Below are 16,729 nucleotides of genomic sequence, written 5' to 3'. Positions count from 1 at the left end.
TATCTCTTTTAAAATGTGTCTCCTGCATGAACATTACACCGCTTTTCATCTTTTTTATTTCTGCTAGGGCCTGTCTCCTTTTTACAGGTGAGTTTAGTCCTTTGACATTCAGGGTACCTATCTTATATGTCATGTTTGTTGTGGTGTTCGGGTTCGTGGTTGATGGATATTAACCGACCTTAATGGATCTCTTACTGCACTCTCGATCATCCTTATTACCATCTTTTCTTTGGACATCATCTGCCAATTGAGACTCTGGGTTCTTTCACTCTGTATTATTTGACTTATAGTGAAAATACAAACAGAAAAACATAAAAATACATTCAAATGAAAATAACAATATAACCAAACATTGGGATCCATTTCTAGATCCCCCATTTCCTGAGACCTTCCTTCCGTCTCTCACGAAAGGGGTGCCTCTGTTACTCCAATCTCAAGTAAACAGAGCCACGGGTCCACATCACCTCACTTATCGTGGTGTGGAAATGTAAGAGGGCGGTCTGTCTCCGTGCTGCCTTCCGTTACTATCGCTGGCCTTTCTGTTGGTTTTGCTGGCCACTTCTCGCCATCGTTGCCCTCTCCACTCTGGGTGGGGCCGAGTTGTTCCTGGCGTCGCGGAGTCCTGCGATCTTTCCCTTTCTTTGGGTCCTGGAATATTGAGTCTTTCAAAAAAAATTGTTGGATTTTCTCCGTATTTAAGTACCGTAGCTTTCCCTTGTTGTATCACAATCAGCTTAGTAGGGAATCCCCATTTATATCTCACGTTGGCTTTTTGCAGGCACACAGTGACTTCCCTCATGTCTCTGCGGCGTTGTAGGGTTAACGCGGAGAGGTCGTTATACAGCTGGATTTGCGCCCCTTCATAGTCAATATTATTAATACTTCTGGCCTTTTGCATAATTAGTTCCTTTTCCGGGAAGTTTTGCATTTTAACAACAATGTGTCTCAGGGGATCTGATGGTCTAGGTCTGGGCCTCAGTGCTCTGTCCATCTTCCAGGTTCGCTCCAGTGTTTCGTCCGTCACATGAGAGAATAGTTTTTGTAAATATGGGACTATTTCTTGGGGTTCCACCGCTTCAGGTATACCCCTTATCCTTATATTAGAGCGTCTTCCTCTATTGTCCAGATCTTCTATATGCAGGAGCATGTTTTGTATAGTCTCGTCCTGTTCTTGCACTTTGTGAGTTACATGCTCCTGCACTTCTGTGACCATCCCTGCTTCCTTCTCTAGGTCATCCACTCTGTCCCCCAGAGTAACAATCTCCTTTTTGATCTTAGATAGTTCGGTTTGAAACATTAGCGTCAGATCCGTTAACAGTTTTTGCATGTCGTCTTTGGTTGCTAGGTTAATCAGATCGGTCTTTGTGGCATAATCCCTCTTTCCCTCGGCCATTAGAGAGTCTTTTTCCTTGCCCTGTCCGGGCGAGCTTTGCGGGGGAGTGGGATGGTGTCTGTGCGTCCTCTGCGTCTGTGTGCTTTGGCGTTGCCTCCGGTCGCCGGAATTTCTGAAGCGTATTTTCAGCTGCTGTGGGGTTTTTTTTTGTGGCGTTTGGCATCTTGCACAGTTCTGTTGTTGCCTTGCTCTCTTATTTTGTTTTAGTTTGCAGTTTTGGGGCAGCTTTAGTGAGTGTTAGTAGTATGTGGCTATGCAGTAATTTTATTTGGTGCGTATAGTTGTGGTAACCCCCCTGTGGTCGCTGTACCTCATCTAGGCGGCTGTCCCGTCCGGCGCCAGCCACATCTCCCCGCTCACTCACTCCTGTGGGTAGCAGCCATTTTGAGTCCTGGGACTGGGAGACTCGGGCCTGCCTGTCAGTGCTTATATTCAGTCTCCTATCTATGCTCCAGGGGAGGGGGGGGTAGCTGTTGCCCTCACTACCCCAGGAGAGGTGTGGACTCCGGGTCCGGAGCTTCAGTGTGGAGTAGGGGGGGGGGATCACACCAGCCGCCTCCCGGGCACTCACCGCCGGTTCCCTACCTCCCGTGCTGCCGCCTGCCTGCTTCGGGTGCTGCCTCCCTTCTCAGGTGCTCTCCGTGTGGTGCGCAGGCGCCATCTTGAATTCCCCACGGGCGGCGGCGAGCTCGAGCGCTTCCCTGCTCCATCGGAGCTAATGCCGCCATTCGTCGGTTGGAGCGGGCGCCGGCCACCCACGCACTGTGGTGTCAGGGAGGAGCTCCGGTCTCGGTCGCATCCGGGCCTCCGTCTCTCCCCTCGATCAAGGCCGCAAGTCGTTTCGGAGCCCCTTCAGTCGCGTCCGGCGGCCATCTTGGATTTCTCGGCCGGAGGAGCTCCGGGATTCCGTCTCTCCCCCACGCCTGCTGCCCGCTCGGTTCACCGCCTCTGGGCCACACGTGGTGCGGGTGAGTCTCCCCCGCTCGTGGGGCACTTTTCCGCCACTTTTTGGGCGGTTTTAGGCGTATGTATGGTCCCTTTTAAACTGGGGCTGCACGGAGCTCTCTGGCTGTGCTGCTTCCCAGTTCGGCTGCTGGCCACGCCCCCCTAGCCGGCTGTTTTTAAGTTTATACAATGTGTGGCAGCATGCTTTTAAGGTCTATCCATCCGATACTTTTGATATACAGACGTAGTAGTTCTTATGAGTACCCGTTTGGCAGTATGGACGCCACTATGAAGCGGTGCAATATATGACTCAGCTTTCATTGCCAAGACAGGCACAGCAGTACACCGTTACTACAACATACGGTCCTATGATATAATGTGAAATATATAAACACACCACCTACATTGTGAGGGGGGCTCTCTGGAGCTCGGATTTGCCACTGTAATATTAATTTACAGGATAAAGGGGCAATATTGAATGTACATTTAATTTGTTACTACACCATATTTACCTGAATATACGGGGCCCATGATATACTGTGATCTGCAACAGCATAATATCTGAACCATGAGAGGGGTCTTTCTGGAGCATTAATTTGCCATTGTATTAACAATTCATACGGTATATGGGCAACACTGTATGTCCATGCAGATCATAAGCCCTGTTTTATGGCTAACACGATCCACTTATGACCACGAATAAATATATATATATATATATATATATATATATATATATATAGTGACATAGTCCAAAGATGTTAGGCAGCTTTCTGCCCCATTTTAGGTCAGAAAGTGCAGGAATAGTTAAAAAAGGATCCGTTCCACAGCTTCCCATTAACTCAGGCTGGTGGATGGAAAATCCAGACCACAGATTACAATGGCTCTATTTCTCCCTCACCTGCTCTCCTAATCACTAGCTCAGGTATTTAGAACAGAGAGGTTTGCATTTCAGTCTCTCTCCTTAGAGCCTCGAGGCTGGGGGTATCGCTGCTCCCCTGTTTCTAGTTTCGAGGTGGACGGCCCCTCCAAGTATCACAGTACCAGAGGATTTGCCTGGACACCACGAACAGATAAGACAAAACAAATGGTTATTGCTGTTGCTAAAAGACTGTGCTGTATCTTGTGACCCTAAATGAGAGAGCATTGTTTTAAGCTGGGGAACCAGGTTAGTTGGCCAGCAGCAGTTAGAGAGACTGATTCTATGTGTAGTTAGATCCCTGAAAGGGATAGGATTTTGTTTATATTATTTGGTTTCTTGTTACTTGAAATAACAGTGTGGGAAATATTGTAACACTGAAATGTGTGAACTGTTGAATGAAAGTATCTGAGTACCTCTAACCTTCACATGTTAAAGCTGCAGTACCTTACTTGGATGAAAATAAAGCAGGCAGAAGCCTGAGTTAAGCAGCATAATACTTTGCATGATCCTGTTTGTTGTATAATTAACCCTAGAAGACTGTGTCGGGAAGAACCCAGACAGACGTCGGCACTACAAAAGAGGGGCGTTTGTCACAATACTGGAGTGGGAGTGGGAGTCTTGCTGAGGGGGGCCCCTACCTTTTTCCATCTGATATGGAGCGTTGACCTATCTTTGTCTGTGACATTTACCTACTGAGCGGTGACGTATTTTGCATCTTGTTACCTTTATTTCTTGTGTACCCAATACATGTAATTACTGCATCAAATTATATGGCATAATATTTTTACATGTGGTCATAAGATCTCAGTGCAGGTAGATTGTCACGTAGGTGTGCTTAGACAAAGCCACCTACATCCTGTACATGTCTTGATTTTTGATCTTTAATTAGACCCTTGCCTCCAGGTCCAATATGTTTAGGTAGTGTTGAGCCCCCCTCTCCTTTTAAACAATCATCCCCTGTTTTCATTCACCTGAATAAAATATATTTTTTGTTACACCTTCATTTATGTCCGTGTGCTATTTAAAGGTTGCTTTCTTCTTCTTGTTTTCATATCTATTTAACCTTTAGCACCACTGTTCAGTCTTATAACACTTGACTTACTAACAGTGACTAGGACACAATTCATTTAAGTGTTGAGCGGTATTTCTGTGTGTCACTATATATATAGTATATATATTCATGTAGAGGTATCAGTACCGTGTTAGCCGAGCTTCAATAATCAAAAAATAAATAGATGATACCGTTCTGTGGCTAACAAAATGCTTTTATTTGTGCGAGCTTTCGAGATACACTGATCTCTTCTTCCGGCGATGTTACAATGAATGAAGCAAGGGTATACTTAAAAACAGTGTCTCTTGGAATGTTATCTGTGCTGGTCCTTCCCCCGGTGTGGATGTGTTTTATGGCTAGAGGTGTCAAAGGGTTACTGAAAGCAAGTGAAGAAAGAGTGTGTATGTGTATCATTGTGAATAAAAATGAATGGAGAGCCCACAGTATATACAGTGTTTTACACAAGGTGTGTGTGGAGTGAGAGTGGATATAAATGGTGTGGGTGGGTGTGGAAATGTGAGAATTTGTAGCACAACTAAAAGTGTGTGGATACTATGTGGTCCCTATTGGTGTATAGGGATGGAAAAATAAGGAGTATTAGTATGTGTGAGAGACAGCTGTGTGTGCATACATATACTGTAGCACAGTACATATATGAGAGAGACGTGCTGAAGCAGTGTGGGAGAAGATGCTGAGAGAGCCATGCTGAAGCAGGAACATTGCCAGATGGACTAAGATAAGCAAAACCCTTTCTATTATTTACAAAGACTGTGCTGTTACTGTATTGCCCATGCCAGGGCATGTTTTGGGCTGACAACCGGCTTAGCTGGCGGCCCTGATAGTAAGGGACTGAAGAAGTCAGTAAGCTCCCTGACAGGTATAGGTGTGTGTTTATGTTTTATTTTAATTTGGTTTTCTTAAAGGGACGGTGGACCTGCAAATACGTTATTTAAACCCCTATAAATTAACCCCACGTAAATAGAAGTACTGTGTTTCCGGCCTTATTTGGGATCAAAGGAACCTCAACGTGATGTGGTTGTCACTATATATTTATATATATATATATATATATATATATATGGATAAGTTCCACAGATATAACACAGAGAATAGAGCTTTTGATTCAGTATCAGAATAACTATTCCGCTGGAAATGATCTGGGTCGGGAAGCAGTGATCCCGTCATAATAGGACAGGCTTATAAGGGTGTGAGCAGGTCAGAAGTCTGTGTCCTACCTTCAGATGGGCAGAGCCTATTCCCTCATGTCATGTGCTGACATTGAGAGACCAGGAGAAAATAAATAATCGGTGAGTAAAATGTCAGTGTTTCCCCAGGCATTCCTTTATACAAGAATGTCCTGCCAGGTACAAATGTGCTGAATGTGAGAAACTGGAGGTGATCGAGGAACAAATTAATGAGGGTGTGCGGGATCAAGCCCCCCTATTTAATATAGTGAGGGGAAGTTACTGAGTGTTTCCCCAGGCACTCCTTTATATAAGAATGTCCTGCCAGGTACAAATAAGCTGAATGTGAGAAACTAGAGGTGATCGAGGAACAAATTGAGGCAATGAGGGATCAAACCCCCTATTTATTATGGTGGGGTAAGGTGAGGGAAGTTACTGCACTGGTTCCTCTGCATTACCCACTTCTCACCGTATGAATTAGGAAAGTGAGACTGTGTCAGTATGGAGCAGAACTGCTGGACCTGAGAGAGTATCGGGAGAATTTATCAAAGTCTCACTCGTGCTGTATCTGCTTTTTATTCATACTATGGAACTGTACAGTATTTTCAATACGTTTAGTCCACTTGTGAGAGAATCCTGTTCCTTGCGTACATCTCGCAATTCTGCTCTCAGAGTCTTCATCTCTTCCTGGCGCTGGCTCTATTTGCATGAACGCATACCTCATTACGTTTAGGAACTCTGCCTTCATTATGTCTAGGGCCTCTACAAATCGCATGCACGAACTTCCCGGCTGGCCACCGCATTGAAATCCTTACTGCGCATGCGTGCGCAATCTAAGATGGCGGCACCCTGCTCCGGGAGTACCTGGCTCACGATCGCCGCACACAGCAACCGCCGCACAGCTCCCCCAGCAACCACCCACACCTGCGGCCCGCCGACGGGTCCGCCATGGGGCTCGGCGGCACCCGCGATCGCCAGCAAGGTGAGGGGGGGGAGCGACAAGCAGAGGGGGACCTGGCTACATCTTAATACTGTGGAACTGTACAGTATGTTACTATGTTACACTATGAGAACTTTACTGGTCTTTTGGCTGCTAATCTCCGACTCTCTTTATACTTTTCTAGATGGTTATGTTGTGACACAATCCTGAGCCATTAAAGTTTTGCAGTGTTTGAAATGAAGTTCCTGTTTGCGAATGGACCATATGGGTTTTTTTGTGCCCCTGTCTTCTCCGACTCCTTTGGGGTTAATGATTTAGGTGTGAAAGAGCTGATACTAAATGCTGTATATTTGTCCAAAAAAAACTGATCATTCAAATTCTGTTTTATTTACAGTACAGGCACATTCTAAAACCCAACACATATAGATTAAGTAACCTCCAGTAGCACATCCAGAGCAGCACTGCCCACTACCAGCACCTCCAGAGGACCCCTGCCTACTGCCAGCACCTTCAGAGGACCACTGCCCACTGCCAGAACCTCCAGAGCATCACTGCCCACTGCCAGCACCTCCAGAGCATCACTGCCCACTGCCAGCACCTCCAGAGCAGCACTGCCCACTGCCAACACCTCCAGAGCAGCACTGCCCACTGCCAGCACCTCCAGAGCAGCGCTGCCCACTGCCAGCACCTCCAGAGGACCACTGCCCGCACCTCCAGAGCAGCACTGCCCACTGACAGCATCTCCAGAGCAGCGCTGCCCACTGCCAGCACCTCCAGAGGACCACTGCCCACTGCCAGCACCTCCAAAGGACCACTGCCAGCACCTCCAGAGCAGGGCTGTCCACTCCCAGCATGGATCCACGCTTGTTAAGTGAGTAGAGAAGATAATTTTGTGTCTTTGGAATATGCAAGGGGGAATATCTGATTATTTGGCAGTTATGCGAGTCAAACACCCGAACTAATCTTATTTTCTTATAGAACCATCAGCAGGTAAGAAGATAATATATCTTCACCTGTGTCATGTTCTGCCAGAAGGGCTAGTAATACATTTTTTACAAGAGGTATTATATTATACCAATATCAGAGGAGGTGAAATCACAAGAAGCGCCCCCACTCCCAGCTTTACATGATGGGTTTTCCTTTTCTTATTGCCAGGTTTCCCAGTGGTTGTACCGGAGAGGTTAGAGATTAAGACAGAGAAAGAAGAACCGAACACAGAGGAACATCTGACCCCAATAAAGGAAGAAATAGATGCATTTCCTGTTTGTGGTAAGTACCATTACATCCTCACTTGTCTTTATTCAGTATGTTTAAAAATGGACTGAAATGTGTACAATATTTTGGGAAATAATATTAAAGCGTGCATACAATTATAAGATACCTGTCCTAATGAAAAAAATGATTTATCTAAGGTTATATTGAGGATATTATTGTTATTGAGGTTTGAACATTGGTAGCTCCAAAATGTTTTCAGCACTTGGGGGTAAAAACTTCTTCAGCACTCAAAGGGTTAATAATAAAGTAAAATCAATCCATTCACCCCTCCCCCATAGGAATCAGTATAGAGTATTTCTGTATACTGATATCACAAGAAGAGCCCCCACACCCAGCTTTACATGATGGATTTCCCTTTTCTTATTGCCAGGTTATACGATAAAACACAATTTGGGAAAACAAATTCAAGGGACCCATCCCTAACTAACCTGGTTCCCCAGCTTAAACAATACCCTCTCATTAAGGGTCACTAGATATACAATAATATCCAGTATTTATATATTATAATAATAATATCCAGTCTTTAGACATAGCTTAACTGATAGATGGGGGACAGTGTCCCAAGAGTCCAGGCAATTCTTCTGGACAGTGAAAGTGATGTATACTATATGTCTACAGTACCCTAAACCACTGACAACCACATAAGATTTACCTACTGTATTAAGGCTAGTGGAAGTCTATCAAGAGTGGTTATGAAAGGACATGATATGTGACATTATTGATTCTGGCTGATGTGGATTATGGAGGTCTAGGCTTCTTTGGGAAGGAAAACAAGATTCTAAAGGATACAAAGTGTATGTTTAACACGTGGACATTCCCTGTGAGCATTGCTAGGGGAGTATTTAACCCCTTACTCTTCGGCTCCTCATTATCTATTTCACTTCGCACTTTTCTTTTAGATTCCATCACATTTTCATTGACTCACAATTATTTTTTATTTGAGTCACAGTTTTACGTGCAGACACAGGGTACGGCTATGGGTACCTCCTTTGCCCCGTCGTATGCTAATCTTTTTATGGGTCTCTGGGAATCCACATTTATTTTTGGTGATTCTAATCCTTTTCGGCATCATATTATTTTTTTACAAGCGTTATATTGATGACCTGATAATGATTTGGGAAGGGGATTCACATTCACTGGACACTTTCGTTAATACTCTTAATTCTTTATGTTGAATCTTAACTTTACTTCTGAACCCCATATTAATCACGTTACGTTAGAAATACAGACTGACATTTATAGGAAACAAAATGCCAGGAATACCTTTCTTAAAGCGGATAGCAATCACCCCAGGTCACTCATCCGTGGTATACCCAAGGGCCAATTCCTCCGCCTAAGGCGGCTTTGCTCTAACGAGGATTCTTTTCATCAACAGGCCACCGAATTGGCAAACAGATTTTCCGTCAGGGGCTGCAGAACAGGGGATATACAGTAGTTACGGTCTTATGGTTTGACTGGTTCTAGGCAGGGGGTTTAAATCAAGGAAAGACCAGGGCACTCCAGAAGGGTCCAATCTGCTGTTACACGGCATAGATCAAATCCGCTCAATCATCCAGAAACATTGGGAAGTGCTCGCCTTGGAGGAAGACCTTAAAGAGTCAATTGAACCAGGAACCAAAATTGCATTTAGAAAGGCTAAATCCTTGGCAAACTATCTTTCGCCTAGTTTATTTACCTCCAGGTCAGACCGTGTCCATGAATCAAATTTAATACACGTTTTTTTTTTTTTTCAAATGTGGTAAATGTGTATTTGTTGCTATGCCAATCCTATCAAATCTATTGATATTGTACACAGTAAAAAAACACACACAATTCCAGTTTTTATTCATTGTAATTTTGTGATTTATTACTTCACCTGCGGTTGTGGTCGAGGATTCGTTGGGCAGACAATCAGACCAGTGAAGGTCAGAATTATGGAGCACATTCGTTCTATTAAAAAACTAGATTAGATGCTCCCAGTTTCCAAACATTTTTCAAATTGTACATTGGGAAACTTGTCCACCTTTTCATTTTTCAGCGATTGAATCTATACCTGTCCCTACACGAGGGGATTGAATCTATACCTGTCACTGCACGAGGGGGTGATAGAATTAAACATCTTAATCAACGTGAGATGTTTTGGATCCACTCACTTAATACTCTATCCCCTTTTGGGATTAATACAGAATGGGACCTAAAACATTTTCTCTAAACTATATTATTCCTTTGCCCATTATCAGGTTATATAATACTATTTATTTTTCATATACATTTGTTTCTATCATTGAGATACATATGTGTGTCTCCTAGTCACATTTGATGAGTAGTATTGTATCCTTACTTTGGCAATTTTCTCAGTGTGGTTTGTTTATTTACATCTTATTCATTATGTACAGTTCGGTCCGGAAATAATTGGACACTGACACAATTTTCATAATTTGACCTCTGTACGCCACCACAATGGATTTTAAATGAAACAACCGAGATGCAATAGAAGTGCAGACTTTCAGCTTTAATTAAAGGGGTTGAGCAAAAATATTGTATGAAATGTTTAGGATTTGCAACCATTTTCATACACAGTCCCCTTATTTCAGGGGCTCAAATGTAATTGGACAAAATAACACAATCATAAATAAAATGTTCGTTTTTAATACTTTGTCGAGAATCCTATGCATGCAATGACTGCTTGAAGTCTGGAACGCATGGACATCACCAAACGCTGGGTTTCCTCCTTTGTGATGCTTTGCCAGGCCTTTACTGCAGCTGTCTTCAGTTGTTGTTTGTTCGTGGGTCTTTCTGCATTATGTTTTATCTTCAGCAAGTGAAATGCATGCTCGATCGGGTTGAGATCAGGTGATTGATTTGGCCATTGCAGAATATTCCACTTCTTTGCCTTAAAAAAACTCATGGGTTGCTTTCGCAGTATGTTTTGGGTCATTGTCCATCTGTAAAATGAAGCGCCGTTCAATCAACTTCGCTGAATTTGGCTGAATCTGAGCAGACAATATATCCCTATACACTTCAGAATTCATCTGGCTGCTTCTGTCTTCTGTCACATCATCAATAAACACTATGCCATCACACGTGTTTTACAGATGTTGTGGTATGCTTTGGATCATGAGCCATTCCAAGCCTTCTCCATACTTTTTTCTTCCCATCATTCTGGTACAGGTTGATCTTAGTTTCATCTGTCCAAAGAATGCTGTTCCAGAACTGGGCTGGCTGTTTGAGATATTTTTTGGCAAAGTCTAATCTGGCCTTTCTATTCTTGAGACTTATGAATGGTTTGCACCTTGTGGTGAACCCTCTGTATTTGATCTCGTGAAGTCTTCTCTTTATGGTAGACTTGGATAATGATATGCCTAGCTCCTGGAGTGTGTTCACTTGCCTGGATGTTGTGAAGGGGATTTTCTTTACCATGGAAAGGATCCTACGATCATCCACCACTGTTGTCTTCCGTGGACATTCTGGCCTTTTTGTGTTGCAGAGCTCGCCAGTGCGTTCTTTTTTTTTTCTCAGAATGTACCAAACTGTTGATTTGGCCACTCCTAATGTTCCTGCTATCTCTCTGATGGATTTTTTTTTTTTGCAGCCTAAGGATGCCCTGTTTCACTTGCATTGAGAGCTCCTTTGACCGCATGTTGTGGGTTCACAGCAGCAGCTTCCAAATGCGAATGCCACACCTGGATTTAACTCCAGACCTTTTACCTGCTTAATTGATGATGAGATAACGAAGGAATAGCCCACACCTGTCCATGAAACAGCTTTTGAATCAATTGTCCAATTACTTTTGTTCCCTTGAAAAAGAGGGGCCTACATATTAAAGAGATGTAATTCCTAAACCCTTCCTCCAATTTGGCTGTGAATACCCTCAAATTAAAGCTCATATATATTGCACTTTAAGCCCATATTCATTATTTAACTGTAACTTGAATTTATTTTCGTACACAGCCGAAATAATAAAACTTGTATCAGTGTCCAATTATTTCCGGACCTAACTGTATATTCCCTTTATCAAGATTCAAATTGTTCTTTGCCTTGGTAGTTGAATTTACATTTATTATATGTTTATTATTACATGATTATATTATTTGGTGTTAGTTAATTTAATTTTAATAATTTTATTCTCTCCACATCTTATCCATTTTTAAATTTGATGCTTTTTCATTTAATTTTTATTGTCCTTATGAGTCTATTTAAGTTTATTGTTATTGTATTCTTTATTGTGTCCTTTTACTGGATTTCTCCCCCACAGTTATACTGCCTTCTTTCCGTGGTTAAATTTTCCCCGGACTGTTTTGTTCCCATGGGACTTTTTTACCGTTTGATACAGGTAGGCAGTGTTTCCGGCGGGGAGTGCCAATAACGTGACACTCTCTAGACTCAGGAAACCATTCTTTGATATAGCGCCCATGGCGAGAAACGCGTTGGAGGTTTCTCTTTTAACTTAGGCTGTGTCTCAATAACTCTCTTAATTTTTCTACTTTTGCCTCCAGTTCTTCTTTTCTGCAGTGCTCCTTTTTTTCTTTGTTTTGAATGTGAGAAAAGAAGGAAAGAGAGGAGTCAAATATTACACCAAGGCCGCCTGCTTGGGAAATTATATGAATAGTATTTTTGACTGACAAAATGACACAAAATGGAGCAGTTTAGTTTGTGGGTCTTATGACAAAAGATTACATGGGCAGTGTAGTCACTGCATCACTTAGATTGTAAGCTCTCCAGGGCAGTGATTTCCGTTCCTATTGTCTGATTTTGTTTGTTGCACTTATTGCATTATAATTCCCTGTACTGTATTGTTTCTGCTATAAAGCGCTGAGTACACTGCGGGCCTTATATAAATAAAGACATACATACATGGGCAACTACAGTATCTTTACACTATAGGTTGCTGTCTGGTTTAGTTGATATTATTAACGCACTAATATGATAGACCAGGAGTTCCTTAACTTTACTTCTCATGGACATTTTCAATGTTAATTATTTGGAGGATGTACATGTATCGTTAAATAATGAATACAGTAATAAATACAAGTTATATATGTATCAATGATTTCACTGTGAGAGCTGCTACAAATACATTTCAGGCCTTCGGGAACCACCACAGTCATTAGGGGACACTGGATGTCCATGTGCCAAAATGTGCCACAATTTTAAAACCCTGGGTGAAGAGAATATTTTGTTAATTAAGTATCGGTGAAATAAATTCTTCAGTGTTTTGGATTTGTAATTTGCGTTCAGTAATTTTATTTACAGATTGAAAACATTTGTTCTGTATTTTTTGTTTACTTCTGTTAGAGAACGGCCTGAATGAGGAACAGAACTTGAACTCTGGTACATCCAGAAGCTGTCTGACTACTCGCAGCCCAGAAGTGCCAAAAAACAATGATTCCTGCCACATTTTGGACACTTGCAAGGAACCAGTGCCACATGATGGTGAATTTACAGACCTTGTACAGCACACAGCGGAGACGGGCTCTAAATATGGGTCCAGCAAAAGGTATACGAGAGATTTAAGAAGCAGCCGTGGTGCTCAGCCTTTTCTCTGTTGTCAGTGTGGCAAAAGCTTCTCACTGGACAGGGACCTGCTCACACACCTTTGTGTCCCCGCTAGAGAGCAAACCTTTACATGTACAGATGGTGGGAGCGGTTTCTCACTGAAGGAGAAACTTCTTCCACACCAGATGATTCAGACAGCAGTGACTCCTTTTACTTGTACAGTATGTGGGAAACAGTTAGGTACCAAGAGGACCCTCCGCAATCATCAGAGGGTTCATACAGGGGAGAAACCATTCACATGTTCAGAGTGTGGGAAACAATTCAGTATTAAGAGCCACCTCCTCATACACCAGATGACTCATACAGGAGAAAAACCATTCACATGTACAGAGTGTGGGAAACAATTCAGTACTAAGAGCCACCTCCTCAGTCACCAAATGAGTCATACAGGAGAAAAAACATTCACATGTACAGAGTGTAGTAAAAGCTTTTCTACAAAGGCGTGGCTCCTCATCCATGAGCGGATTCATACAGGGGAGAAACCATTCACATGTACAGAGTGTGGGAAACAATTCACACTTAAGAGATGTCTCCTCATACACCAGATGATTCATACAGGGGAGAAACCATTCACATGTACAGAGTGTGGGAAACAATTCACATTTAAGAGCTGTCTCCTCATACACCAGATGAGTCATACAGGAGAAAAACCATTCACATGTACAGAGTGTAGTAAAAGCTTTTCTACAAAGGCGGAACTCCGCATCCATGTGCGGATTCATACAGGGGAGAAACCATTCACATGTACAGAGTGTGGGAAACAATTCAGTATGAAGAAAAACCTCTTCAGACACCAGATGACTCATACAGGGGAGAAACCATTCACATGTACAAAGTGTAGTAAAAGCTTTTCTACAAAGGCGGAACTCCGCATCCATGTGCGGATTCATACAGGGGAGAAACCATTCACATGTACAGAGTGTGGGAAACAATTCAGTATTAAGAAAAGCCTCCTCAGACACCAGATGACTCATACTGGAGAGAAACCATTCACATGTACAAAGTGTAGTAAAAGCTTTTCTACAAAGGCAGGGGTCCTCAACCATGAGTGGGTTCATACAGGGGAGAAACCATTCACATGTACAGAGTGTGGGAAACAATTCAGTATTAAGAGAACCCTCCTCAGACACCAGATGACTCATACAGGGGAGAAACCATTCACATGTACAGAGTGTGGGAAACAATTCACAGTTAAGAGCAGTCTCCTCAGACACCAGAGGACTCATACAGGAGAGAAATGATTCACATCTACAGAGTGTGGGAAACCATTCTGTATTAACCCTTTCCGGTCCAATGTCGGAATATATCCGACAAAATATTTTGACACTTGCGGTCCAATGTCGGATTGGGAGGAGGAAGGAGGAAGATGTGGAGCGAGGCGCCGGCTGCAGCACAAGTCCCCTGCATTCCCCTTCTCTCAGCAGCCGCCCCTGATCCCTCCCCCAGCCCTGCACCGATCACCCCCGTCCCACCCAGCCCTGCACCGATCACCCCTCCCACCCAGCCCTGCACCGATACAGCTGTGGGCCTAGCAGGCTAGCTTTGAAGCTTGCATAGGCAAGTAACCCAGCTCATAGGTGTCAACACATTTGGTTCTGGTATGCAAAACAAAGGCAGGCAGAAAAAAACAGCATCCTGCCGGTACATATTAACTGCACCAGAAAGGCACTTCATCAAAAATATATGTTTCCCTTATGACAAAGTTATATTTTTAATATGTGTGTACTTGGGGGATTACACTAAGGCGGCACCCCAAAAATCAGGGTGCTGGCTCACTCTGTTCCTAAATTAGCAGTCTTAAAAGGGGAACAGCATATAAAATTAACCCCTTCATCCCCAATACGAAATAGGGGAACCAGCCGAGCCCACTGCCTTTATTAATGCGCTGATTACCCCCATTTTCGCCACAGTGTGTGTGCTGTGAGTCCCCTGCATTCCCTTTCTACCAGCACTGACATCGGAGGTGGGGGGAGGGAAGGGGTGGCTCTGTGTGCTGTGACTCCCCTGCATTTCCCTTCTCCCAGCACTGACATTGGAGGTGGGGGGGAGGGGGCTGGCTGTGTGTGTGCTGTGAGTCCCCTTCTCCCAGAAGCCGCATTGATTCCTCTTCTTCCCCCCCCCCCCAACCCTGCACCGAACCGCACAGGCAGACAAAGCAGCTGACATCTGAGTAGGGCGGGGGGGCTGTGTTTGTGGTGTGTGTTGGCTGTGTGTCCCCTGCATTCCCTTTCTACCAGCACTGACATCGGAGGTGGGGGGAGGGAAGGGGTGGCTCTGTGTGCTGTGACTCCCCTGCATTTCCCTTCTCCCAGCACTGACATTGGAGGTGGGGGGGAGGGGGCTGGCTGTGTGTGTGCTGTGAGTCCCCTTCTCCCAGAAGCCGCATTGATTCCTCTTCTTCCCCCCCCCCCCCCAACCCTGCACCGAACCGCACAGGCAGACAAAGCAGCTGACATCTGAGTAGGGCGGGGGGGCTGTGTTTGTGGTGTGTGTTGGCTGTGTGTCCCCTGCATTCCCCTTGTAGCCCAGGTCTTATTTTGCCTCCAGAGACCCCCTCTGTAGCGTGCCGAGCGATCGCGGGTGCCACTGGATGCAGCGACGGACCCGCCGGCACAACGCAAAGCTGGGGGCTGGAGCAGGGAGTGCTCCGAGTCCCCGGAGACTCTGCGGCGTATCCGGCTAGCGGGGGCCGCCATGACACGTTGCGCGAGCGTGCGCATTGGTCGCGCAGGTGCAGTAAGTGTAGCGCACCCGGTCCCAATGCTAAAGAAGTCCTGAGTGGACTACAATTCCCAGCAGCATCTGGGGATTGCCCTTTCACCCACATCACGTGCAGCCAGCCAGCAAATAGGGTTTTGCAGCTTCTCCTGTGGAGGAAGGCTACAATGTTGCGGGGACTACGTTTGGCAGTTGGAGCTGGGAGCAGGAAGGGGAAGGAAGGGTGTAGGGAGCAAGTGGCTCCTACACCAGGTAAGGTAGTTCCCCAGATCCCAGGCAGGCCCCAATCCCCACCAGGATCGTGGGTAGGTACTGAGGGACAGCCCCTAGGTTAGTGATCCTGTCCTTAGGTGTGAGTGTGCAGTCTTGTTCAGTGTCACGGCTGGTAGTGCTGTGAGCGCTGACAAGTAGGCACAGTATGTGTGTGCAGTGTAGCTGCAGGTACCAGGTTGAGTGCAGTGCGGTTGCTACCAGTACGGAGTGAGTGCAGTGGGTTGCTGCAGGTTCTGTGTGAGTGCAGTGGGTTGCTGCAGGTTCTGTGTGAGTGCAGTGGGTTGCTGCAGGTTCCGTGTGAGTGCAGTGGGTTGCTGCAGGTTCCGTGTGAGTGCAGTGGGTTGCTGCAGGCTCCGTGTGAGTGCAGTGGGTTGCTGCAGGTTCCGTGTGAGTGCAGTGGGTTGCTGCAGGTACCGAGTGAGTGCAGTGGGTTTGCTGTAGGTTCAGTGTGAGTGCAGTGCGTTTGCTGTAGAGGTTAGGGAGAAGTAGTCAG

At 44.8% G+C, this 16,729-nt stretch overlaps 2 protein-coding genes and 1 pseudogene across 6 annotated transcripts in view; 1 reads left to right on the top strand and 2 right to left on the bottom strand.

The window, feature by feature from the left end:
- LOC142488447 (uncharacterized) overlaps nucleotides 1-15,238 on the top strand; it is a 29,644-nt gene extending 14,406 nt beyond the window's left edge. The window contains exons 2-5 of one of the 4 annotated variants that reach the window (XM_075588969.1): nucleotides 6,253-6,477; nucleotides 6,830-7,306; nucleotides 7,591-7,704; nucleotides 12,985-15,238. In XM_075588969.1, coding sequence (XP_075445084.1) covers nucleotides 7,288-7,306; nucleotides 7,591-7,704; nucleotides 12,985-14,486 — 1,635 coding nt within the window. In that variant the 5' untranslated portion in view covers nucleotides 6,253-6,477; nucleotides 6,830-7,287 and the 3' untranslated portion in view covers nucleotides 14,487-15,238. Of the gene's footprint in view, nucleotides 1-6,210; nucleotides 6,478-6,829; nucleotides 7,307-7,590; nucleotides 7,705-12,984 lie in introns of those variants that run through there. The other 3 variants (XM_075588968.1, XM_075588970.1, XM_075588971.1) reach the window with 3 other exon arrangements.
- The window catches only part of LOC142488427 (uncharacterized), a 1,092,840-nt gene that overhangs the window by 831,372 nt on the left and 244,739 nt on the right, over nucleotides 1-16,729 (bottom strand). The gene's annotated exons all lie outside the window — the stretch shown is intronic.
- LOC142488432 (uncharacterized) overlaps nucleotides 1-16,729 on the bottom strand; it is a 235,652-nt pseudogene that overhangs the window by 150,126 nt on the left and 68,797 nt on the right.

This window comes from Ascaphus truei, chromosome 2 (genome assembly GCF_040206685.1).
Source record: "Ascaphus truei isolate aAscTru1 chromosome 2, aAscTru1.hap1, whole genome shotgun sequence".
NCBI lineage: Eukaryota > Metazoa > Chordata > Amphibia > Anura > Ascaphidae > Ascaphus > Ascaphus truei.
The sequence above is the reverse complement of the archived record's forward strand: the minus strand, read 5'-3'. Positions and strand labels throughout refer to the sequence as shown.